General features: G+C 33.0%; 1 protein-coding gene across 1 annotated transcript; it reads right to left on the reverse strand.

The window, feature by feature from the left end:
- Nucleotides 1-7730: 7730 nt before the first annotated feature.
- On the reverse strand, nt 7731-12685 carry LOC133823855 (uncharacterized). The gene is made up of 5 exons (XM_062256704.1): nt 12571-12685; nt 12168-12488; nt 12003-12098; nt 11842-11923; nt 7731-7858 (listed from the first exon to the last, which is right to left on the reverse strand). Exons 1-5 carry the CDS (start codon nt 12667-12669, stop codon nt 7731-7733), a joined length of 726 nt encoding a protein of 241 aa, XP_062112688.1. The 5' UTR covers nt 12670-12685.
- Between the last annotated feature and the right edge of the window lie 14372 nt (nt 12686-27057).

Genomic DNA, 27057 nt, shown 5'->3' on the forward strand with positions numbered 1-27057 from the left:
CTTTTAAAACATAAATCCAAACACTGATTTAAAAGCTTAAACTTTTACTTCTATTCTTCTCGTGTCCAAAAGTAAAAGATATCACAATCAAGCTCTATATTGTTCTCCATTTGAGTAAGTCCATATGTGGTAGCTAAGGTATATTTGTGTTCCATTCTTTTCAAAATGGTATGTTTGGTTTTTGTTCTTTGGCATATTAAAGTTATTTATTGCCTATGGTTATTAAAATATTTATGGAATATAGTACTGTTGTGTTCCTTATTTACAATGTTGTATATCAAAGATGACAAAAAAAAATCATATATAAATGTTTAGATACGATTTAATATACAAACTAAACATTCAAGTTTTAATATAAAGATATTTCAAAAAAAAAAAAGTACATGTGGTGTGGTGTTGTAAGTTTTCTAAGTTATATTTGTATCACTTTCACTATTTTTTCTTAATTTTTCTTTTGCCCAAGCATATAGTTCTACAACTAGTTTTTTTCCAAAAGAAAGGCACGAAATAGTTTCTTTGGTGAAAAAAGTTAGTAAATAGTCTAAAAAGTTGCAATTAAGTCACTAAGCAATTTTTTTTTTGTGGCAAAAATAAAAAAAGTAGTCTAAAATGTTGCACTTAAGTCACTAATTAATTTTTTTGTTGCACATCTTACACTGATTTATCTAAATTTTAATTAATTAATAAGCATCTAAAAATATATAATTCTAACATTAAAATAATTATTTAAAATATAAAACTTAATCTAATTAAAATTAAATTATTTTGTCAAGTTAGAACTTTTAAAATATTTTTTATTTTTAAAACATATTTTAAATGATTTTTCAATGTTAAAAATATATATTTTTAGGTTTTCATTAATTAACTAAAATAGATACAAAATTTGTGTAAAATGTGACTAACTACTTTTATTGTAAAAAAAAAATATTTAGTGACTTAAGTACAACTTTTTAGACTAGTTACTATAATTTTTCACCGCAATTTTTTCTAAAAACATTGTCCATACGAATAAATTATGGCATCATCACAGCTAATAACTCATATAATTGAGTTATATTAAGATGTGATATTTGCGGAAAAAATACCCATTGTATACTGAATGTAACATTTAAATATCCAAACTTATTTTTTTACGGGAAAAGTACCCAAAGTTATTAAAATGTAGCATTTAAATGCCCAAACTTTTTTGTTGGCGACAAAAATACCCAAAGTTGCTAAAACACTGTACTTTTACTACCAAATAGTTAAAAAAGATTAATATGAATGTATTTTAAGTTATAAAAATTATTAAAATCATATAAAAATATACAACAATAACCTAAATTAGTTCTAAAATTAAAAAAAAAAGTATTTAATAAAAAAAACATCTTTTTATTGAAAATAGTTAAAAGAAAAATCAATAACTAAAAAACTATTAAAAGAGATTTTTTTTTAGTAAAAAATATTAATATAATAAAAAGAATATTTATTTATTATTTTCATTAAATAAAATTATTCTTTAATTTTAGAATTAATTTAGGCTATTTTTAAATTATTATATAATTTTAATGATTTTTTATAACTTTCAAAACATTTGTAATAATTTTGTGTAACTATTTGGGTAGTAAATGTGCAACGTTTTAACAACTTGGAGTATTTTTTCTGTAAAAAAAGTTTGGGTATTTAAATGCTACATTTTAAAAATTTGAGTATTTTTCCCAGAAAAAAAATGTTTGGGTATTTAAATGTTACATTCGGCAAACATTGAATATTTTTGCCGCAAATAACCCTATTAAGAACAAGTTGAGTTATCATGTCAAATTTGATCTCTTTCGATCTTTCTTTTTAACGATGTTGACCTTTGCTGGTGCCTTCCCAGTCACCCGTCGAAAAAGGTTGGAAAAATTTCCCACCAGCACGTGCAAAATTTTGGTGGGAAATCTAACATTTTGCGTTTGTGCCGGCAAAATTTTTGAGGGGAAATTTCCCGCGTGCTAAAAAATGGAGCCAAACATTTGGTGGAAAAGGTTTTTCCGGCGCAATTTATTGCGCTAGCAAAAGTGTGTCGCGCACGAAATGCTGCGTTTCCACTTATTTTTTAAGTGGGGACTTTTGACGATGCATTGTTAGCTTTTGCCAGCACAGTGAAATGCGCCGGCTAAAGTCTCTCATAATAAATCCCCAACCCGAGCTCTTTTCTTCAACCCCTCTTCTCTTTTCTCTTTCTCTCTCCACTGGTGCGAAAACCTCCGCCTCCACCCACGGGTATGTCCCTCTAAATGCTATTTTTTGAGTTTTTCTCCTCTAAATCTCTCTTTCTTTGTTTTTATTTGTTTATAAATCTCTTTAACAAATTTTTTTATGCAGAAAATTGTTTGGGGCCACCTTTTTTGGGTTTTTTTTTCCTCACCATAGTTGAGTTTTCCTCACCATTCCAACCTTGTTGCCGCCAATCTCCGCCCCTACTCTTAGGTATTACATTTTTTATAATATTTGTTAAATATTAATATAGTTTATAATTTTTTGTTAAAAGTCAATATAGTATGTTATTTTTTGTTAAAAATCAATATAGTTTGTTTTATTTTGTTAAATGTGATATATTGATAGATTAGGTTGATATATTGATAGAATAAATTAATAATATTGATAGATTTTGTTTTCCTAAAATTTATTTTTTATTTGTCAAAAAGGAGATTGTGGTTAGAATTGAATTTGTGGTTTAATTTATTTATTTGTTTTTGTTTAAATTTGATTAGACATTTTTTTCAGATTTATTTTTCATAAAAAGGAAAAAAAACTTGCATTGGATTTGGAGTATTTGCAAATTTCATTTGTGGAAAAGTATGTTTCTATATGTATAATATATTTTTATTATTGTGTTGAATTGAAATTCCTATATGAAATGTTAATATGAATTGCAGGAGGTAAGTAATATGAATAACATGAGATAGGTAATATGAATCGCATGATCATAGGTAATATGAATAGCATGAGATAGGTAATATGAATATGTGATATCATGTCAGTATAATAATAGGTAAATTAATAGCATGAGATAGATTAGGTTTACAATAAAGTTTTAAGAAATATATCTTTTTTATTTATGAATGTCTTAATCTTATTTGACTTTAGAAATAAGAATATGAATATTATTCTTTGTTTAATAATATTATTCAATTGTTAGAAGAATTTGAATATCTTAAATATTCATCTGTAGTTAAGTAGGTTCTGAGATTAAATATTGTGTGTTACGATGATAACGGAATGTTTATAACTTGTGTGTTATAGTGAAGTAGGTTCTGGGCTTGTTTGTCTGTTGGGAGATATAAGGAGAAAATTTATTATAATTTAAATTCTGTGCTTGTTGTTTGTTGAATTAATAGGTACTTGTAAAATTGGGAAATGTTATAGAAACAGAGGAAACTCTGTCCAATTTTTTTTAGGTTTGTGAACCTGATAGTGATGGAGTGACTAGGTGGATTAGGACACATGCACATTTTTCTAATTTTTTATCTTCGATTAATTGTTATATAGAAAACTATGTCAAACGATCGAAGTTGGATGACTGCAAACAAACGGTCTGTAGATTTTAGGAGAGGCGTGGATGAATTTGTTGGAGTCGCTGAAGCTCACCTTAATTCTTCTAGAGTTACTCAATGCCCTTGTAAGAAGTGTCTCAATGCTAAATTTCATACTCCACAAACAATTAAGATCCATTTGTTTGTAAATGGAATTCAACCATCGTACATAGTTTGGTTTTATCATGGGGAGTCTTTTTCAAACCTGGTCGAGGAGGTTGTAGAGAATGACGAAGAAGAGATGGCAGATGTGTTGGTAGATTTATTAAGACAAGATCCAAGTTTTGATGAATCAACCAACACATCTTATCGATCTTTTCATGATCCCCCCATCGATGATAGTACCCAAAATGAGAAGTATGATGATCTGTTTAAGGAAATGGGCACTGAATTTTACCCCGGTTCCTCGAAATTGGCCCTCAATGTGTTGGTGAAGCAGATGCATTACAAAGTTCTGAATAGGTGGACTAATCATTCTTTCGATCAACTTCTTAGTATATTGATTGAACTATTTCCTGTGGGAACAAAATTACCGAAGTCTCATTCTGAGTCAAAGATGAAGTTGCGTAATCTTGGTTTAGGTTACGACTCAATTCATGCATGCAAGCATGATTGTGTACTTTTTTGGAAGGAGAACGAGAAGAAGGATGTATGTTCTGTTTGTGGGAAAGCATATGGCAAAACAACAACGGTAAAGACAAAAAGATTCCTCATAAATTGTTGCGGTACTTTTTGGTCACCCCGAGATTGAAGAGGCTCTACAATTGTAGACATTTAGCAGAAGATATGCGGTGGCATTACTCTAAGAGACCCAAAGAAAATGGTGTGCTTAGGCATCCTACGGATGGTGAAGAATTAAAACAATTTGATAACATATATCCCTTTTTTGCAGCCAAACCAAGAAATGTGACAGTGGGGTTAATCGACCAGAACGAAATTATGATGTCATCGTAAACAAGCTGAATCGCAAGTTCTCCATATTTAAGCATGTGGGACGACCTATTGGTGCCAAAAAAATTTATACAATGCCAATAGATTTGAAGCATTAAGCGCAGTGGTACATATTGAACAATTGTGCAGAAATCGAGAATTATGTCAAGTAAGCCTTGTTGCATTTGAAGTTTTTATATTTTTTATATGTTGAGAGTCGATATCTTATAGTTTGAAATTGTTCTTGTAGTGAGCATATGAATGAGCTCAGAACAAGGGGCGATTCTAATCTTGACAAAAGGAAAGAAAATGAGTTCCCCGATTCGTTCAAGAATCGAGTAAGTACATAAATTACATTCCAATAATCTTTTACATGTTTACAAATAAATCAACTTCCCTAACCCCTCAATTTTCACTTTGTAGATTAATCAACTTCGGCAAAATAGTCTGTATCAAGTGTATGATGAGTTGTATGCCATTGCGAATGCAGCAAGTGCTGCTGTGTTTTCCTATCCCGAATGCATCGTCAGCGGTGTCAAATTTCTCGTTGAGAGCAGAGATATAAATCGTAAAATGCATAATAGCGGTGTTATGGTGCCTGGTGAAGATGATATCAATTTTTATGGTGTCCTTCAAGAAGTGATTGAATTGAGTTATTTGAAAGAATGTAGTGTTTTACTGTTCAAGTGTAAGTGGTTTAACACAAATGTCAGCAGCAGTAGGATTGAAAGTGATTCTGTTTTTACTAGCGTTCGTGTCAATCATGAATGATTTCAAAATGAACCGTTTATACTTGCATCACAAGAAAAGTTGATCTATATTACATCAATGATTTGAAAAATGGCGATGATTGGAGGCTCGTAAACACTTACATCCCGCGCAATGTTTGGGATTTCCCAGATGAAGCGGAGGACACTATTCCAATAGTCCAAGAAAACAACTCATCAGGAATTCAATTAGTTGTACAACTTCCACACTTAGAAAATTTGGACTCATGAGGATGTCGCCCCAACCGAAGTTCATGAAATTTATGATGTAATTCCCATGAGTGAAAGAGAAATTTTAGATGACTTTTTGGTTGATGATGATGACTTTGAAGATGAAATGCTAGGGGTATATGAGGATTCTAGTGAAGAATTAGCGGATGTAGAGACTGATAATGATAACAATTGTGTATTGGTTAATGATGAAATCGATGATGTTGACTTGTAATTTTGAACTCATGTTTTGAAATGAATTATTGATTTTCCTTGTTAATTCAATGCATATTTCCTTGTTAATTCAATGCATATTTCCTTGTTAATTCAATGCCATATTTTAATAAATACATTGTGTTTGTAGTATGTCTGCTCCTAGTTCTTCAGGGGGTGCAAGTAACGCCAGTAACAAGAAAAAGGGGGTGAGAGAGGCCTACACTGGCCGGGTAATTGAGGAGGAACTACGTAAGTTGTAGGTTACTCATTTAACTCTTGAGTTCAGCGAAGACACTGGGATGCCTATCCATAAACATGGGAAGATGTTCATAAACTTCTGCAAATTCATCGTTCGAACTACTATGTCACCTCAGTGTCTTGAATGGAAACAAGTGCCTGCAACAGACATCCATGCAGTGTTGGACATATTAGACGTAATCAATCTATTATATTCATTGCAAAGTTCACAAAATTAATCATATTATATTCTTAACAATTATGATATTTTTTCAATGTTTAAATGTTTTGCAGACCAAATTTATTTATCCAAAATACAATGTTATAGGGCCAATTTGAAGAAGGTATGGAAGAAAAATTTAAGGATGTGGGTGCTGAGATAGCAAGTAAGAGTCTGGCCATAGGAGTTACCGAGGAGGATTGGAAATTTCTGATCACATACTAGACGACCGAAAAGCATCAGGTACAAATAAGTCTAAACAAAAAATGTAAATTCCACTAAATTATCTCTTAAAATCAAAGCCTCAATAAATTGTATAATACTGTTTTGAAGAAACTTTCTAATCAAATTGCTACAAATTAGAGCAAAATGCCAATAAAAGGAGGATGTCGATCAAAGTCTATTGTAGCTCACCTTCATGATCAGGTAAATTATTAAAATATCATTTATTTTAAATAATTAAATATAATATTATTTTTATAATTACACTATTTATTAACTAGGTTGATTCGGAGACTGGGAGCTTCCAAGTATCATTGACACCTTTAAAAAAATCATCACAAAGGTGAAAATTGGCGAAATGAGTTTACGAAGAATAAATATGTAAGTTAAAATTCATTTTTAGTAAGTTAATATATTATTTATGTATATTTCTAACTTGATTTCAAATTTTATTTTGACTACTAGGAGGAGATGTGTCGAATTCATAATTCCCAGCCAGCGCCGACTACTGAGTCTGCTTCTTCTTGTGATGCTTCACCAACCTCTGCTCCTCGAGACCTACACCTTATGACAGAGGTACTAGGTCAGCAATCTCGTCACACGAGAGGATATAGCCAATAACCAAGACTGAAGGCTATTGGTGGAAAACGAGTGACTAGTATCTCTTATGGTTCGAGTTCCAGTCAGACATAATATAACCCAGAAGAAATTACTCAATTTTGCATGCAACTTGAGGAACAACAGAGGCAACATGAGGAATGGCGGAGGCAACAAGGGGAACAACGAAGGAAAGAACAGGGGCAATTTCAGAGTTATTTTCAAACACAACAAGCATGGATGGCTCAAATGGCTAATTTGGGGTCATAGCAGAACCCTGGACAACTCGCGCCCTCGCTTCCCTAGTATCCTCCACAGTTCTTTCAGGCACCAACTCTGCCACCTCCTACTCAGGATGATTTTGATAATGATGATGCTGGTACCCACTCGACTCTAGGCTCTAGTATATTTCTTATTTGTGTTGAACTTGATAATTATAAGTTTAATTTTCTATATTGAACTTCTTGCTTGTTGTGTGTTGTTTGTTTGTACTGAATTTCTTAATTATTGTGTTTAAGTATCTGTACTAAACTTATTAATTATTGTGTTTAAATGTCTGTACTGAACAATTAATATGTAAACTTTTGAATTCTTAATGTTTATTAAGTATTATTTATTTTGATTTTAATTTAAAATAATTATCAATTAATAAATAAATATAAACAATTATAATTATATTCATTAATAAATATGGAAAAATAAATGATATAATTTCTAAAACAAAAATTGGGGGGACTTTTGTCGACACTCTACAAAGTGTCGGCAAAAGTATTTCTATGCAACTTTCATTGGCGACATTGTTCTCCGGTAAAAGTGGCCCAACTGCCGATGGAAAAGGGTCGTTGATGCAAAATTCGACGCACTTTTGCCGGCTCGTTGACTTTTTCCGGTGTTTAAAACCGCTGGTAAAACATACTTTACCAATGCAATTAGTACAGCACCGACAAAGGGTGATTCACCGATGAAATATCATCGACAACTTTTTCCGGTGCTAAACTGCGCCGACAAAATGTTTTTGACCTTTGCCGGCGCAATATGGGTACTTTTTCCAGCGCAAATTTGCGTCGGCAAAATCTTCCATTTTCGTAGTGTTTCGGTATGTGGAGAAATTATAATCTAATTTTTTTATGACGGTGTACATTGTAGTTATAGCAGACATTCCACCAACTTTCGAAAAATTTCAAATAATTTATGATGCCAAAAATATGGTTCAAACAGTCAATTGCACGTGTGTTTTTTTTTTTTAATATATACGTGTAAGACAATTTGATTCATGTTTTCGACATGAAAATTATTCATAATTTCTCAAAAATTGGTTGGAATATCTACTATAACTAAAATGTACATCGTTATATATATATATAAAAAAAATTAGACTATAATATTTTCACGTGGCGAAAACAAAGACGCCCTTACCAGTAGAGGCAAAAATTGAACCCCTATATAAGAAACTCCCTATATTTATATAAATATAGAAAATTCTATGGTGGGGACACCACTTTTACCCTTTACTGGTAGAGACGTTTCTGTTTTCGACACGTGATGAAATTATAACCCGAATTTGTTTATATGACGGTGTACATTATTGTAATTATAGCAGTTGCATGTATACATCTTACTAATTTTCTAGAAATTTTGAATAACTTATAATGCGGAAAAGAGGATTTAAATTGTCAATTGCATGTGTGTCCATTTTTTTATACACATACAATGGACTATTTTAAACTTTGTTTTCGATATTATAAATTATTCAGAATTTCTCAAAAACTGATAGAGTAACTGCTATAATTACAAAGTACATTGTCATATAAAAATTTTGAGTTATAAATTCTCCATGTGCCGAAACCATAAACTCCTCTAATAAAGGTAAAATTGTTGTTCCACTATAGAATTCCTCTATAAATATTTATAATATTGAGGCTTTTATTTATTTATTTTACCAGTTACTTCAATACATCGATTTGGTATTTGAACAAGGGTTATTTAGAATCAGATGACGCCATGAACCAAACTTTCCAAGCTTGAGTCTTGACCACCAACCAAACAACGTGTTCCCATAATTTAAACTTGAAGCTTTTAGCAAACTTGATTTGACTGCTGCGAAATAAAATGAAATAATCAAATATTATATTAATATACATAAAAGAATAATCTAAGCTAAGAATTTGGATGAACATGTGAGATATATTACGTGCTATTCTGTTTGATGTTGTAAGCAATGTCGATATGATTATATAAATATATTTTTTTTATATATAAGATTGATTATTTAATTAAATAATATCAACCATATGCATACACATAATCTTCGAGATGACATATATATTTGAAATATATATAATTTTGACGACATTGGAGGAATTTTTGTAAGAGCAGCCATATATACCTAACCTTATAATAATATAACATGCATATAATGGCATTGAAAAATAATAATGGTAGTTTTCACAACTAAAACTGCCTAGTTATAGCAAGAGATGGAAGGCTTCTTCCTTTAGCTTGATTTGGACTTCTGATCTAGGTTAAATAGTCTCTGTAAGTAGAAAGTAGTGATGGGTTCAATTCTGTCTCAACACTTTGTTTCTTCTCTTAGAAATTTACTTTTAGAGATATTAGAACTTTTTTTAACTATATTTTCAGGCGTTACTACTCTTGTTTATGTGTTATGTTTTTGTAACAATGTTGTTTATGGACTAATCAAGCATGTATTTATGATAAAAAAAAATGAGTTTATATGGTCCATCATGTATTATCACTACTGTACTTGAGGATTTATATTAATGAAAATGTAAATTTTTTCTTTTAAAAAAACAAACAAAAATATGCCTAAATATAGCTTTTATTAATTATATTACATTTTCCCCCTTTAATTAATATATAAGTTAAATACATTTTTTTAATATACTTTTTCTTATTATAAAATCCCCCTATATAGTTTGAATATGACTAGAAGAAAATAAATAATTTTGATACAAAATAAATGCAATTCAAATGGTTTGATCAAAACTTAATTTAGAAAACGAAATTGATAGTTAAAGCAAAACTTGATTTTAGAAGAGAAAACAATGTAAAATCAATGGTGCAATCAAAATTTGATTTTGGAGGATAAAACGATGCAAAATTAATAGTACAAGCAAAACTTAATTTGGAAGACAAAATTATGCAAAATTGAGGGTGCAAGCAAAACTTGATTTTGGAAGGCAAAATCAATTGAAAAATGATGTAAAATAAATGGTGCAACCGAAACTTGGTTTTGGAGGACAAAATGATGCAAAATCAATGACAAAAGAAAAACTTAATTTCAAAATGAAAAATAATCTCAAATAGATGGTGCAAGAAAAACTTGATTTTGGAGTGCAGAATGATTTGAAAAATTGATGGTGTAAGCACAAATTGATTTTGGAAGAAAAAAATAATGAAAAAATGATGCAACATGGATGGTGTAAGCAAAACTTGATTCGTATAGGCGCCTTGAGTTTTTGGAGTGGTTTGATAGACGTTTGCATGGAAGCCCATTTTAAATGTCCATAACTTTTGACTTGAGAAGAACTACGGGACTTGCGACTTATTAATTTGAAGATTGTTAGAGATTTGCACACTATATTGGATGGAACTCGTCACACTACAACAAATTTCATTATTAGCGGCGGGGGACTCCGCCGCTAATAAATGCCACGTCCGCCGCTAATACCCCGCACCTAAAAAAGTGTCGCTAATAATGATTATTAGCGGCGGACTGACACACCCGCAGCTAATAAGCAATTATTAGTAGCGGACATTAGCGGCGGAACCCGCCGCTAATAACTATGTCCGAGGCATTAATATTAGCCGCGGGGTCCGCCGCTATTATTGTATTTATAATTTTTTTAAAATTAAATTTTAAATAAATTAATATTTATTAAATTTAATTATTTTTAAAAATAATTTATAATATAATTTAATAAAAATAAACATTTAATTAATTTAAACATAACTAACATTAAAATTAATATAAATAGTTTTAATATTTATCAATCTAGTAAATATCACTATAGTCATTAAAAATAAATAAAGTATTAATTCAGTCCAAATATATAAACTAGTAACTAAAGAAAGTCATTAAGATTAATATTGAAATTGTCCTCATCTTCAACATTTTGGTCTGGCTGTGAGGACGATGGCGATGGCGGTGGCTGTGGCGGCCGTGGCGGTGGCGGTGAAGGAATATATGGTGGTTGTGATGATCGTCCGAGCGTGAGGTCCCCAAACAGATCTCGAGGTTGTGGCTGTGGCGGAGGCTGCATCGATCCTCCTGAAAAATCGGTAAAACTAAAATATTGTGGAGGAGACTGAGAATGGGGTCCAAAAATGTATTGGTTTTGATACTGAGGAGGTTGTTGCGACGACATATGTGGCGGATACATTGGATGAGGCTGGTACAGCTGCTGCGGCGGATACTGTGAAGGAGGCTGGAACTGCTGCTGTGAAGGAGGCTGATACTGCTGATGTGAAGGAGGCTGATACTGCTGTGAAGGAGGCTGATACTGCTGTGATGGAGGCTGATACTGCTGTGACGGAGACTGAGAAGACGAACCACCTTCGGATTGTGGTGGCAAATGCCTCTGCAGAAAACTGTCAAACATTGGGTTATACAGTTTACTGGGATGCACAGTTGTCGAAGTCTCAAACGTCTCACGAATTGCCTTCACCAGCAAAGCCATAACTCTCATATCTTCATAGGGCGAAGCAGCAGTATTTGCTTGGGACTGACTTTGATCTGTAGAGCTAGAGGATGTCTTTTTTGCCTTCCCTTTCGCCCTATAACCCACTCCTCTTTGGTAGTCAGATCTCTCCCCGAGTACTTTACTTAGTATCTCGTATTGATCGACCGGGGACGAATCAACACCAGATACATTTAGAGATGCCTCACTCTGCTGTTGACTTTGCCTCTCATTCTGTGACCTCTCAACCTCAGCCGCCATTTTTTCCTGTATAAAGATAACATTATAAACAAAAATTAGAAACATTATAAACATTAGAAACAAGAAAACAATACTATTCACTTACATAATCTTGTTGAGCTGCCTCATTGACAAAAGATTTTGTCGATTTTCTCATATGAGCATCCCTCCAAGTATCAACAACATGTGCATCCGGGTTCTCCTATACAAATGTAAACAAAATGTTTCAGAATGTGTTATTTTATAAAATTAAATTAACATCTTCACTTACATATTCGTGACGCTTAGCTGCCAACGACTTTGTGCCTTGTGTTGTTACATACTTCATTTGTCTTCTGTTTGCTTGATTTTTAGCGGAACGAGCCAAAAATCTTTCGCTCAAAAACATTTCACAAATAAGCTGCCAAGCCTCCTTAGTGCAATGGTTAGGTGGCTTAGAGAGGACATTCTCCAAATCTTCTGGTCCAGCATAATGATTTTTGAAGTGTCTATGTCTATAGTTCTTTCTCTCGCGATATCTTTCCCCCATCTCCTTGTTGAGAGTTGCCAGAACTGACTCACGTTGTGGATGACCGTCTATATTATAGTAATACTGCATTAGGAAAAAAAATATTAGATAACTTGTAAATAATGGAATTAAATAATGAAAAGTACAAGATTTGTAATTTTTTTACCCTCATACGATCAAGCACTTGATCCTTAAACTGTTGAGGTACATCAGCAAAATCCAAATAATGCCCCGGACACAACATGGAAACTAGAGTTCCCAACATGCGAATAAAAGCTTGATCCTCCTGTCCAACCACTTTGTTGGTCACAGGATCAAGCTCTAGATCCAATGGTTTCCCAGCTTTTTTCCTTCGTTCTTCAAGAACATTATTACTAGCAGGGCCACAACCTTTTCTTCTCGTCGATGGGGCTTTAAAATTTATTAACAATAATCAGTATTAGTATTGATGTTATATTTATCTAACAATATAATTTCTAAAAATAATTTTGATGTGCAATATTTAACCTGACTCACAAGATGTTGGTACCCTAGAAGGATCTGGCGGGTCTTGACCCCCACCATCTCCGCCATGATAAGTAGCTATATCAGCTGAGATTATACTTCAGTTTAAAATTTATTAGTTAGTAATTAGCATTAAATAGAAGTATATCACATTGAATTCATAATAATAATAATTACAAAAAAAACTTCATTATATTTAAATATATAGTTCTGTTACACAAATAGAAAAAACTAAACAGAGTAATCACTATCATTTCCATCAGTAATCGGAGATACATTTTCATCTTCACAAAGCTCAAATATCTTATATTATAATTACAAAAAAACACTTCATTATATTTAAATACATAGTTCTGTTACACAAATAGAAAAAAACTAAACAGAGTAATCACTATCATTTCCATCAGTAATCGGAGACACATTTTCATCTTCACAAAGTTCAACAACCAATTCATCTTCTGCATCTACAACGTCCTCATGTTCTGACATATCAGCTTCGTCGTCACCATCTTCATCAGCTCCAACATAAGCAGCAGGTTGATCAGATTGCATAATCAACTCTCCGAGGTCCACAGTCAACAAAAAATTTGATGAACTTGTTTCATGTACAACATCAATAACATCATTAACCTCATCAAAATTGTCCTTAATGTCCCAAATCTGTCGATGATTCACATCTTCTACAACTTTCCAATCACGACCTCTAAGTAAATCATCGAGATAGAAAACTTGCTTAGCTTGAGTAGCAAGTATGTACGGCTCATCTTTGTACCATTCGCCATTGACGTTTATACTGGTGACATTATTTTCAATGACTGTTTTCTTCATTCTTGGATTTGTATTAAACCATTTGCACCGAAATAATGCCACTGAATATGCACCAGTGAAAGAAAGTATCACCACTTCTTCAAGCGTGCCGTAAAAATTAAAACCTTCTGTTCCGGCAGCAGACACTCCACTATTCTGTGTGGTGCGCTTTTTGTCTCGATCGTGTGCAATAAATCGAACACCATTGACTATACAACCTTGGTAAAAGGTTGACAAATGATCTGACCCAGATGCTAAAGCTAACAGTTTATCACCGTTATCCAAAGACCCAAGCTTGTGCAGGTCATAAAATACATAGAATGATATTAGATTCACAAAATATATCATTAATAAAATCACTGTTCAAAGTTCAAAGTTCAAAGCTACCTTTTTATGAAACCACGAACGGAAATTTTTCCTATGCAAACGATCATGATCACCATCTGGGTATTTTTGTTTAATCTCTTGTAGGTGTTCGCTGTTAATTAGAATAGTGTTACGATTCTTGATAACAAAAAACTGATAATAACCACACATGTTCTAATTTATAAGAGAATAAACTTACTCTAAATAAGGCTCAATTTCAGGAGAATTCTCAAGTATGAACCACTCAGCTATTTCACGAGTCTTATGATTGAGAGTCTTCAAAGTTCCCTTTGTGAGTGGACGACATTGAGATTGGAAAACTGCAAGATTTCGTGGGATATAAGTTGCATCTTCATTTCGATCAAGACGGTTAAATCTTGTTTCAATGCCTTTGAAATACATTGAACAAAAGGTCAAAGCCTCGTCTGCAACATAGCCTTCGGCGATCGACCCTTCAGGGCGAGCTTTATTTCCCACATAATTCTTTAATTTTTTCATGTACCTTTCAAAAGGATACATCCACCTCATAAATACCGGACCACCCAATATTGCTTCTTCTGGCAAATGTAATACCAAATGAATCATTATGTCAAAAAAAGCTGGAGGAAAAATCAACTCCATCTTGCACAATATCTGAATAAGATCATTTTGTGCTTCCTCCATATCTTTAACATTTAAAGTCCTCGAACATATTTGCCTGAAGAAATTGCACAATTCTGCAATAGTGGTCGATATAGATTTTGGAAGAAACTTGCGAACACCGAGAGAAAGTAATCGTTGCATTATCACATGAAAATCGTGTGACTTCAACCCAAGAATATTTTTATCATTCTCGGACACTTTCTTCTTCAAATTTGAACAAAAGCCATCTGGAAATCTAACTCCTTTTATAAACTGACAAAACTGTTGCCTCTGCGCTGGAGTTAACACATAAGGAGCGTGCGGCTTCATTAGCTTCCCATTCTCATCTTCATAAATCCACAATGATTCTCTCACACCCATCTTTTTCAAATCATGTCTGGCATTAGTGGTGTCCTTAGATTTATCACTGTCTAAGATGGTGCCAAGGAGACTATCACACACAGTCTTCTCAACATGCATGACATCTATATTGTGTTTTAATTTGTTTGTACACCAATACTCAAGCTCGTAAAAAATACTTTTTTTCCTCCAATTACCTTCATCTACTCCTCTTTTACGTTTCACACCCCCAAACTGGACATGTTTTCCTGGAACTTGCGCTGCAAGAGCATTAACTTGTTCTAGTATATCCTCACAAGTAAACCGTCTCGGAGGACGTCTTCTCTCAACTTCTCCATCGAACTCTTTGTCTCTTCTCATTCGATGAGTACTTGGCAAGAATCTTCTGTGACCAACGTAAGATGTCTTACCGATCACTCGGATGGAAGTTGTGTCCTCATTACACGTAGGACAAGCTTTGTATCCCTGACCACTCCATCCAGACAAACTACTGCGAGCTGGAAAATCGTTCACTGTCCACAAAAGGGCTGCCCGCATCTTGAACATCCTGTTGGTCATACTATCTCTTGTATCAACTCCGTTAACCCACAGATCCTTCAACTCATCCACCAATGGTCTCAGAAATACATCCATGTCCTTACCAGGTTATTTTGGCCCAGGAATAAGGAGGGTCAACATGAAATAATTGTCTTTCATGCACAACCAAGGTGGCAGATTATAGTTTGCCAACACTACAGGCCACATGCTGTATGCAAGATTCATGTTGCCAAATGGATTAAATCCATCAGCAGCTAAGCCCAGACGAACATTTCTGGGATCCCTTGAAAAATCAGGATGCTTGGCATCAAAGTCCTTCCACGCAGAGCCGTCCACCGGGTGTCGCATCACCCCTTCATCTTTTGATTTCCCAGCGTGATGCCATATCATGTGTTTTGCTGTAATCCTTGAACTGTATAATCTTTTCAACCGAGGGGTCAACGGAAAGTAACGCATCACCTTGTGTGGCACTTTTTTTCCTTTCGTCATTTCGGAAGTAATCCATCTACTACTTCCGCATACTGGATATGTCTCTTTAGATGCATGCTCATTGTAAAATAAGCAGCAATCATACTGACACACATGAATGGACTTGTATCCCAATCCTAATTTTTTCAATCTCTTTTTCGCCTCGTAGTACGATCCGGGGATTTTGTTCTCCTTAGGAAATGCAAGCTTTAACAACTTCAGCAATTCATCAAATATGTTGTTAGGCATCTTCCCTCTAACTTTTAGATGCAATAACTTTGCTAAAAAGTTCAGGGATGAAATCCAATCACAGCCAGGATACAACTCCGCTTCAATCTCCTCAAATAACTCGTCATAATACTGACTCCCACCGGGATCCCTTTCTACTTCCTCAGTTGTCGGTAAAAGGAAGTCTTCCACTACTTGAATCATCTCATCGTCTTCACTCTCATCAACCACCTCATCAGCAACAATTTCTTCCACCTCACCATGAAAAATCCACTTATCATAAGCTTGATGAAAACCCCTATCGGATACGTGTGCCCGAACTACATCCAAAGATTCAAATATATTATTATTGCATCTCACACACGGGCACCTAATTCTTCCATCAGAATCTTTATGTTCCCACGCCATCCTCAAAAAAGCTTGCAGACCATTCCAATATTCTTGACAACCACGATTTCTCAATGTTGTCCAAGTCTTGTCAATCGCCATCTAAAGTGTTATGAGAATGTGAGTTTTAGTAATGTGAATAGAAATGGATAACAAAGGAGATTTGTTATCATTTTTGAAATCTTATGCAATATTATAATATCTTATGCTATTTTATGATGTTTTATTTGATAATGTTATTTATAAACAAATTAACTTTTTTTCCTAAACTAATTTATTATTTATTAAATATTATATCTAACTTTTATTATTTAATTAATTACATTATTATAAATTAATTAAAAAATAAATTATTATTTATTCTTAATTTTTTAAACTTTTATTAAATATAATTATCAATTTCTATATTCATGTAATTTATAAATTATTATTTATTCATAATTTTTTAATTTGTAATAATAATAATAATAATTTTATAAATTAATTATTATTTGTCTTTAAGACTAATTTATATTTTTAAATAATTAGATAAATTTTATTAATAATATTTTAAACTTATCATTTATGTGCCGATATCCATGTAATTGATGGTTGTAGTCAACAACCATCAATCACAAACATACCGAGACTAAGAAAATAAATTAACTACTAATTAATTTTTTTGTTCTATTTTTACAAATTATAATAATAATAATAATAATAATAATAATATATGTTCAAGCAAAAAGGAGAAAAAAGAACAAAATAACATGATAATATGCACTTGTTTTTTTTTTTTTTTCTATACTCACTTTTTTTATTAAATAAACTATCTTAAATTTGTTTCAAAAAATTTCACAATCCAAACAAAATTAGTTTCCCTATTAAAAATATCAAGTTGCGGTGAAAGTTAGTTAGTAGTATAAAAGCTTTCACTTATTTGACTAAATACTTTTTTTTTTTGACAAAAATTAATAAGTAGTTCAAAAAAATTGGTGTGGCCGCTAATAATGGCAATGGAGTAATACAGACGTGATATAATTAGTTTGTTTCAATTTTAATTTAAAAAATAATTAAAAATTTTTTTAAAATAAAAAATAATTAAAAATTTATTACTAAAATTTAAAAATGATTCAAACATTAAAAAAATATTTTAAAATTTAAATTAATTTTAATTGAATTTGTATATTTTTCTAGCACTTAGTTTAATTAATATTATATAATTAAGAAAATGGTGATAAAGAAAATATAGGTGCTAATAATCTGATTGATCAAGTTTAAATCCTCTTTATTCAATATTAACAAAAACACTATATTTTACTTAATACTAAATCATCTATTATTATATTTTATAAATTAATTTAAATTATCACTTAAATTTTGTTTTTAACCAAAACAATCCTATAATTATTTACATACCAAGATTACAAAATAAAGTAAGAACAAACACATATATCTTAACAATAGATGTCAAGATTTACATACCAAGGATACTAACTAAAGGACTCAAAACTCAAATATTATACACTAAACAAATACAAAATAAATTATTCAAAAAATACAAAAGATATTAATTACAAAAAATATATCCACACATGTTGAGGGTGTGCCAAGGTCGTGTGTGTGTCGGGGTCGTGGGTGTGTCGCTGTCCTGATAAAAAAAAAATTAATACCAAAAGATACACGAAAAAAATTCAAACCAAAATAATATAAAACTAAGTATAAAAAAAATGCAATATGTTGGTTAGGCATTACATTGCAAATAAGTATAAAATACACCATTATTCACCATTGAAGATGATTAAAGCAGAGAGCACAAAAGTAGCTAGTATAAAACAAGTGTTTCTATACCACTTACAACAATGACATACACAAGTATATTTATTTTAGTCAATTTATTAATCTAACTTTTGCAAGTGCTTAAAATGCATGCACTTGTTTGATTTAAATTAAAATAATAAAATCAATTACATTGAGTAACTAAATTCTAGGAATTAAGTTTATGAAAGTATAAAATATGATATGGATAAGTTACATAAAAAAAAATAAAGAAATTTATTATTGCTGATATAAATGAAAGCTACCAACAAATATATGAAATAAAAACTCGACATGAATAGAAATTGATAACAATGGAGATTTTTTATCATTTTTGAAATCTTATGCAATATTATAATATCTTATGCTATTTTATGATGTTTTATTAGATAATATTATTAAATAAAAAAATTAAATTAAATTATTTATTTAGATAATATTATATCAAACTTTTATTATTTAATTCATTAAATTATTAAAAATTAATCAAAAATTAAATTATTATTTATATAATTATTTATTCTTAATTTTTTCTACTTTTATTAAATATTATTATCAATTTCTATATTCATGTAATTTATAACTATTTAATATTAGATAATATTATTCAATAAACAAATTAAATTATATAATTTAATTAGATAATATTATATCAAACTTTTATTATTTAATTAATTAAATTAATAAAAAAATATTAAAAATAAATTATTATTTATTCTTAATTTTTTATACTTTTATTAAATATTATTATCAATTTCTATATTCATGTAATTTATATTAAACAATATTATTCAATAAACAAATTAAATTAAATTATTTATTTAGATAATATTATATCAAACTTTTATTATTTAATTCATTAAATTATTAAAAATTAATCAAAAAATAAGTTATTATTTATATAATTATTTATTCATAATTTTTTATACTTTTATTAAATATAATTATCAATTTCTATATTCATGTAATTTATAACTATTTAATATTGGATAATGTTATTCAATAAACAAATTAAATTATATAATTTAATTAGATATTATTTAATTAATTAAATTAATAAAAAATAATTAAAAATAAATTATTATTTATTCATAAATTTTTAAAATTTTATTAAATATAATTATCAATTTTTATATTAATGTAATTTATATTAAACAATATTATTCAATAAACAAATTAAATTAAATTATTTAATTAAATAATAATATATCAAACTTTTATAATTTAATAAATTAAATTATTAAAAATTAATCAAAAATTAAATTATTATTTATTCTTAATTTTTTTATACTTTTATTAAATACTATTATCAATTTCTATATTCATGTAATTTATATTTAACAATATTATTCAATAAACAAATTAAATTATTTATTTAGATAATATTATATCAAACTTTTATTATTTAATTCATTAAATTATTAAAAATTAATCAAAAAATAATTTATTATATATATAATTATCAATTTCTATATTTATGTAATTTATACCTATTTAATTATTTTTTATTATTTAATTAATTAAATTAGTAAAAAATAATTAAAAATAAATTATTATTTATTCATAATTATTTAATCTGTAATAATAATAATAATTTTACAAATTAATTATTATTTGACTTTAAGGATAATTTATTTTTTTAAATAATTAGATAAATTAAAATGGCAGCCTAATATTAGCCTAACAAAACAAGCTGGAATGAACAACCCTAGACATAATGACATAAACCAAGAATAAAAAGAGAACATACTCTATGTGGAAGTATCAATCTGCTCTGGAAGAAACAAACGTTACGGCAAGCCCTTTCGTGCCGAACCTACCAGCTCTACCAACCTGGCCAGAATTTCATGAGAAAGGAGTCAGAAAAATAATATGCGATTTCATCTAAATAAAGTCTTAAATATTTTTATAAAATATTTTAAAATAAAAAAGTAATTTTACGTAAATAAATGGACGGTATTATTGTCTGACTAATTAATTTTGACAAAGACTTGGTTCAAGTAGGCATTTTGTATTTCTAGCAAAACAAATTGATGTAATAATTTGGTATTATATATTGAAATCAGATGGATGTAAGTGAGTATTCAAACAAAATCTAATGTTGTAATTTGGTATTTTTAAAATTACGAAGAAACTAGTATCTATTACGTATTATATATTTGTTTTTAACTTGATTTGATAAAGAAAATAAAATAAAAACGTACGGATCTCTCTTAAATAATTGGTTACAAACTACTACTAATCTTTGTGAACTATATATGAGTTAGTGAGAGGTGCATGTTATCAATTACGTATTCAGGGGATGGGGATGGTGCTAAAACAAAAGCACCTCTAAACTTGTAACATAACATAGTACAGAATTTCATAGGCAGGAGAAACGAAAAAGGTTTGTTTTTGTTCTACAATATACCTTAGAAACACCTTGGGTCTGCAATGCCTTCAACGAAATGGAGTTTAAGAGGCGGAATAGGTTGTTTAAGAAACGCCTTGGGTCTGCAACGAAATAAATTGTTAGAATAGAGTTTAAGAGGCGGAATAGAGAAGGAGAAATGGAGAAGCTGCTACTTGCTTGGTCTGCAACACCTTGGGTCTGGTACCTACTCGGTGCGGTGTGGAGAAGCTGTGCGAAGGTAGGAGAAACGGAGAAGCAGGAGAAACGGAGAAGGCATGCGAAGAAGAAAGGTGCGGTGCAATATGTAACCTCTACATAATCATTAGCGGCGGGATACCGCCGCTATTACTATAGCCCGTCGCTAATAACTTTATTAGAGGCGGAGACTCCGCCGCTAATAAATGATATACTCCGTCGCTAATACTATTAGCGGCGGATATCCGCCTCTAAAAAAAGGTGATTATCTGCCGCTAATAACACTTTAAAAAATGAACCGTTTGTTTCCCGGGCATTTTCCTCTGTTGTATTAGCGGCGGATAACCCGTCGCTAATAATAGGAAGTTCGCCGCTAATACATATTAATTATATATTTTTAAATAACCACACCTAATTAGCGACGGACCCCCTAGCCCGCCGCTAATAGCTATGCCGCTACTCACATTAATTGTTGTAGTGTCACAGTGCAGATTTAGATCTAAAAACGTAGTTTGAAGTACTTTTGGAGCGTCAAAAGATTTTTGTTTGATTTTATTTGTAATTTTCAAACTTTATTACCATAGTCTTTTATTAAACTATATTTTATTTACTTGCACCATCAAACTTGCATCGTTTTTGCATTATTTTGTCTTTGAAAATCAAATTCTTCTTACACCATCGATTTTGCATTGTTTGTGCATCATTTTTGCTTGTGTATTTGTATAGTAATAAACTAGAGTATATATATAGGCTATGGACAAGGGCTTTTGTAACATCCCCCCACAAACTGAGAAGGGAGTCTTCAACACTTAATTTGTCCTGCAAAAGAAGAAACCGAGCCTGAGCAACGACCTTTGTAAGAATATCCGCAGTTTGAATAGACGAGGCAATATGGCGAACCTCAAGCTGCTTGCGAAGCACTTTCTCCCAACAAAAAACAAGTCCAACCCAATATGCTTCGTGAAAGCATGGAGAACGGGGTTAGCAAACATAAGAACCGTGCTCAAACTATCCCACCAAACCAGAGGAGTCCTAGGAGAAGATACATTCAATTCACCAAGCAAGGACTGCACCCAAGTAATTTCAACTGTCAAAGAAGCAAGACTTTGATATTCAGCTTCAGTGATACTGCGAGAAATAGTAGGCTGCTTCTTAGAACTCCAGGACACCAAGTTAGCACCCAAGAAAACACAATAACCAGTAGTATAACGACGGTCTTCAAGATTGCCCAATCAGTATCACAAAACCCAGTGATATCTAAGTTGTGGGGACTGTCGAAGATGCAAACCATGATGTAAGGTACATTTAAGGTATCAAAGAATCCTCTTGACAGATTTCCAATGAGCTCCAAGAGGAGTTTGCATAAATTGGCAAACCTTATTGACCGAATGAGCAAGTTCTGGACTGGTGATAGTGACGCATTTTAGAGCCCCAATAACACTTCTATAAAGCTGGACATCTTGGACCGGATCACTCCCATGAGAATGTAGTTTTTCAGAACCAGTCATAGGCGTGGGAAGGCTATTAGCAAATTGCATCTTCACTTTACAGAGCAAATCATAGATATATTCAGTCTGAGTAAGAAGCAATCAAGCGTGGGCTGGGAAAGTAACTGAGAAGACCCAAGTCTTTGAGAGCAAAACAAGTGTGGAGATGCTGAATAAGACATTGAACATCAGCAGGATTACTACCAGTCACCAAAATATCATCCACATAGACAAGCACAACCATAGTAGAGTGAAGTGTATGATTGATAAATAAGGACTGATCAGATTTAGAAAAAAAGAACCCAAACTGTAGCAAAGCCGAACTAAGTTTCTCAAACCAAGGCTGAGGAGCCTGTTTAAGACCATAAAGAGGAGTTAATAACATCCAACTGTCGAATGGACCAGCCACGAGCAAGAGCCAAAATAATGACAATACGAATCATAGTAGGCTTGACCACGGGGCTAAACGTTTCGGTAAAATCAAACCTAGCTTTTTGATGAAAACCCTTAGCCACTAAGCAAGCCTTATACTTAGAGATAAAGCCATTGGGGTTCTCTTTGACCTTGAAAACCCACTTACAACCAATAGGCTTACGGTCAGGTGGGAGCTCCACTAAAGTCCATGTATTGTTACGAAGAAGGTCAAGAAACTCCTCAACCATAGCGTCCTTCCAGTGCTGGTTTTGAAGAGCATCTTTAAAGGAGGTAGGCTCTTTTGAAGTAAGAAACAACTTAGGCTTGAAAATCCCAGCTTTAGATCTCATAAGCATCGGATGAACATTAGTGTCTTGAGGAGGAGGGACTGAAGGAGAAGCCGCAGGAAGAGACACCTCATTCAAAGGAACACCAACATCAACAATATCAGCAGGGGAAGTATGATCGTGGACAGGAGAAGCTGAGACCAAAATAGGTGGACTAGAAGGCACCTATGGAGAAGGCACCAGCTGAGAAGCAGTAGGCGAATAGGAGGCATACCAACAGTAGGTGAAGGAGGCATACCAGCAGTTGGTGTAGTAGAAGACGAAACAGGAGCTGGTGCAGTAATAGAAGAAGGAATAAATGCTGAAGGAGAACAAATGGGTGAGCTAGATGACTGAGTAGAAGGCGACGAGAGATGAACAAAAGGAAAGTGATGCTCATTAAAGATCACATCTCGTGAAAGGTAGATATGACTAGATGGAGCTAAGCACTTATAGCCTTTGTGGTTCAAACTATATCCCAAAAAGGTGCATTCTTCACAGCAGGGCTGAAGCTTGTTAGAATTATAAGGCCTGAGATTCAGAAAACAAACTGCAGCCAAAAACTTTCATCAAAGCATATTGAGGTTTCTGTTTGAATAATATCTCTAAAGGAGACTTGCCATGAAGTTGAGCAGTATGAAGTCGATTGATGAGATAGGTTGAAGTGCGCACAGCCTCATCCCAATACTTAGTGGGCATATGAGATTGAGCCAAGAGGGTAAGACCAGTCTCCACTAAGTGGCGATGCTTTCGTTCAGCCACACCATTCTGTCATGTGTTCTAGGACATGACACCTTATGCATGTGTGTAATGCCCGAAATCCCTAATGCAGTTTATGTAACGCCCCAACTCCAGGGACTGTTACGGTGTGCCTTGTAAACAGTGCTAAACTCGCTAATCGAGTCATTTGGCCAAAATCGTGAACTAAGTATGATTAGCGGTTTAGGGATGAAAAACATCGGTTAGGATGTAACGTTTCACTAGAACGTTTAGTATATACATTGGGATCCCGAAAATATAATTACAGAGTTTATTACAGAAAATATTTACAACAGGCCGTTCTAAGCAGCAAAACAGGGTTCAACCCTAGTTCCACTTTAAACCTCGCCCGTGGCGGACGAGCAGCTGCATATGTACACATCATCACCTAAGCTCTCCAACTCAAGGATGGTCTAGCTTCCTCTTTCCTTTACCTGCACCACGTAGCACCCGTGAGCCAAAGCCCAGCAAGAAAACACAATAAAGCATGATATAATATCAACAACAGTCATAATAACCATTCAGAACTATCAGTCCAAGCAAATAGGTAACAATAGCCAAAAGTCACAATAATGAGCATCGCTCCCTCTAGCCATGTGATGATAAGGTCACCAGGGCTTAACTGATAAGTGATTCTTTCATAAGTTTGATCAGGACAGGTGCATGGTGAATGGTCACTAACATAACCTTCCTCCCGACTCTAGAGTCGTGCTATGGACAGCGTCCCCTAGCCATGTGACAAACAGTCACCGGGGTCATATACCTTGGCTATAAACATCTGGTCATAGACCAGGCAAGCGCTTATAAGTTCTTCGACCTTAGGGTCGATCCCGCATTAATGCCATGGAGCCATTCAATGCGTGATCATCGACCTTAGGGTCGGTCTAGCATTAGTGCCATAGAGCCACTCAACGCACGATTCTCGACTTTAGAGCTAGTCCAGCATTAATGCCATGGAGCCATTCAATGCATGATTCATCGACCTTAGGGTCGGTCTAGCATTAATGCCATAGAGCCATTCAATGCATAATTCTCGACTTTAGAGTCGGTCCCTGACTAGTCAGTGTCATACACAAGAAAGTCATGCCACCAATCATATATCACATGTTCCATATCCATAAACAAGGTATTCGGCATGCTTACTAAACAGGTATTAGTACCTTTAGGACCATGCATAAACACAGAGGCTCAAGCTCTGAACAATATCATACTCAGTATACAAAGCATGTCCTAATCACATGTTTCTCATGCATCATATGCAATATATCCAGCAATCCAACATGCACCAATAACAGTCATGCATGTCACGCTTAATAACCAACCAACATGCAACAAGAATATCCATGCATGTCATACTCAATAATCAACAAACATGCATCATAAAAGCCATGCATGTCACATATACACAGGGTGCAGTTTTCTTACCTCAAAGTCAAGCTAGAACAATTAAAAGAACGACCCTTGAGAACGATCAACTTTTAGTCCTTTAGCGGTCACCTAGTCATAACCAAATATAAGGTATCATCAATAAAAATGATCAACATAAGTTCCCAAACCAATATCTAGCCTCCGGGACATCAATCCCCACTTAACCGGGTACTAGGTTCAACCCAGAGGCCTAAGGCTTGAATCCCCAAGCTTAAAACACAATTTTCGGCTAAAAGGTCACTAAGGGCCGCGTCCCTCCTTGGCCATGCCGCGGCCTGCCCCTCAGACAGAGGCGCCCAAACCCAGCATCCTCCAAGGGCCGCAGCTCTCCCTGGCCATGCCGCGGCGCAACACCCAATTTTTCCCAGAAAACCCAGCACGCACACCAAAATGTCCCCTGCATTTTCCCTTAGAACCAGCCCCTCAAATTAGCCCAAAACCTCTTCCAAACACTCATTCAAACCCCTAGACATCACCCATAACCTCCCCTCATCAAGACCCAAAGTAAACATCATCCAAACCTCCATTAATTCAAACTTTCCACAAGTGATTCACAAGTTAAAAACTAAAACTCAAAACAGAGTATGAACCAGAAACTAATGGTTGAAGCTTACCTCAAACACAATTTGAATCCTCTTTAATGGCTGAACTCAAGCTAAACCTCCCCAAGCTTGACTCCCTAACTTGCTTCCTCAAGATAGGCTCTCAAAACCTAAAGAAGAGGGTGAAGGAGAACTTGTACGGGAAGGAAGGGAGAAAGAGAGGATAGGCTCTGTTTTAACTCTGTTTTAATCTACCACTTTCTATAGCCAGCAGCCTTTTAAATCATATATATCCACCCTTAAATGACCAAATTACCCTTGAACCATCTAAAGCTTCTTAAACCATTCCAAGGGTAAAATTGGTACTTTCCACCTACACCGTTAATCATAATTAACGCTCCCCAATTCCCGCTAATCTCAATATTCTCAAACACCAATAAACCATATCCCATTACCCTTTTATTCCCGGTAATGTTCTAATCATTAAATTCACCCCGAGACTCACCCCGAGCCCCAAACTTAAACCCGTTATGACTAGACCGAACACTTACACCTCATGATCGTCTCATGTCGAAAAGCTCGAACCAATCCACCTTATAATGTGGCTATATTCATTAATCACAGCCATGCACCCAAAATATACAATTACGCCCACAGTGGCCAAATTACCATATTACCCTCATAATTAACATATGAGCCCATATGCATGCATTCACCATCATATAATAATATAATTCACGTAAACATGCATATAATCATTAAATATTATAATAAATCAATTATGGCCCTCTCGGCCTCCTAATCAAGGTCCTAAACCTTATTAGGAAATTTGGGGCATTACAGTTTAGTGGCTGGATTAGTAGGCCAGGAAGGCCATAATTGTTTAATTATGCCATTAAATGATTATATGCATGTTTATGTGAATTATATTATAATATGATGTTAAATGCATGCATGTGGGTCCACATTTGACTATTAGGGCATTTTGGTAATTTGGCCCATTGGGGGCATATTTGTGGATTTTGGTGCATAATG

The sequence above is a fragment of the Humulus lupulus genome, chromosome 3 (genome assembly GCF_963169125.1).
Source record: "Humulus lupulus chromosome 3, drHumLupu1.1, whole genome shotgun sequence".
NCBI lineage: Eukaryota > Viridiplantae > Streptophyta > Magnoliopsida > Rosales > Cannabaceae > Humulus > Humulus lupulus.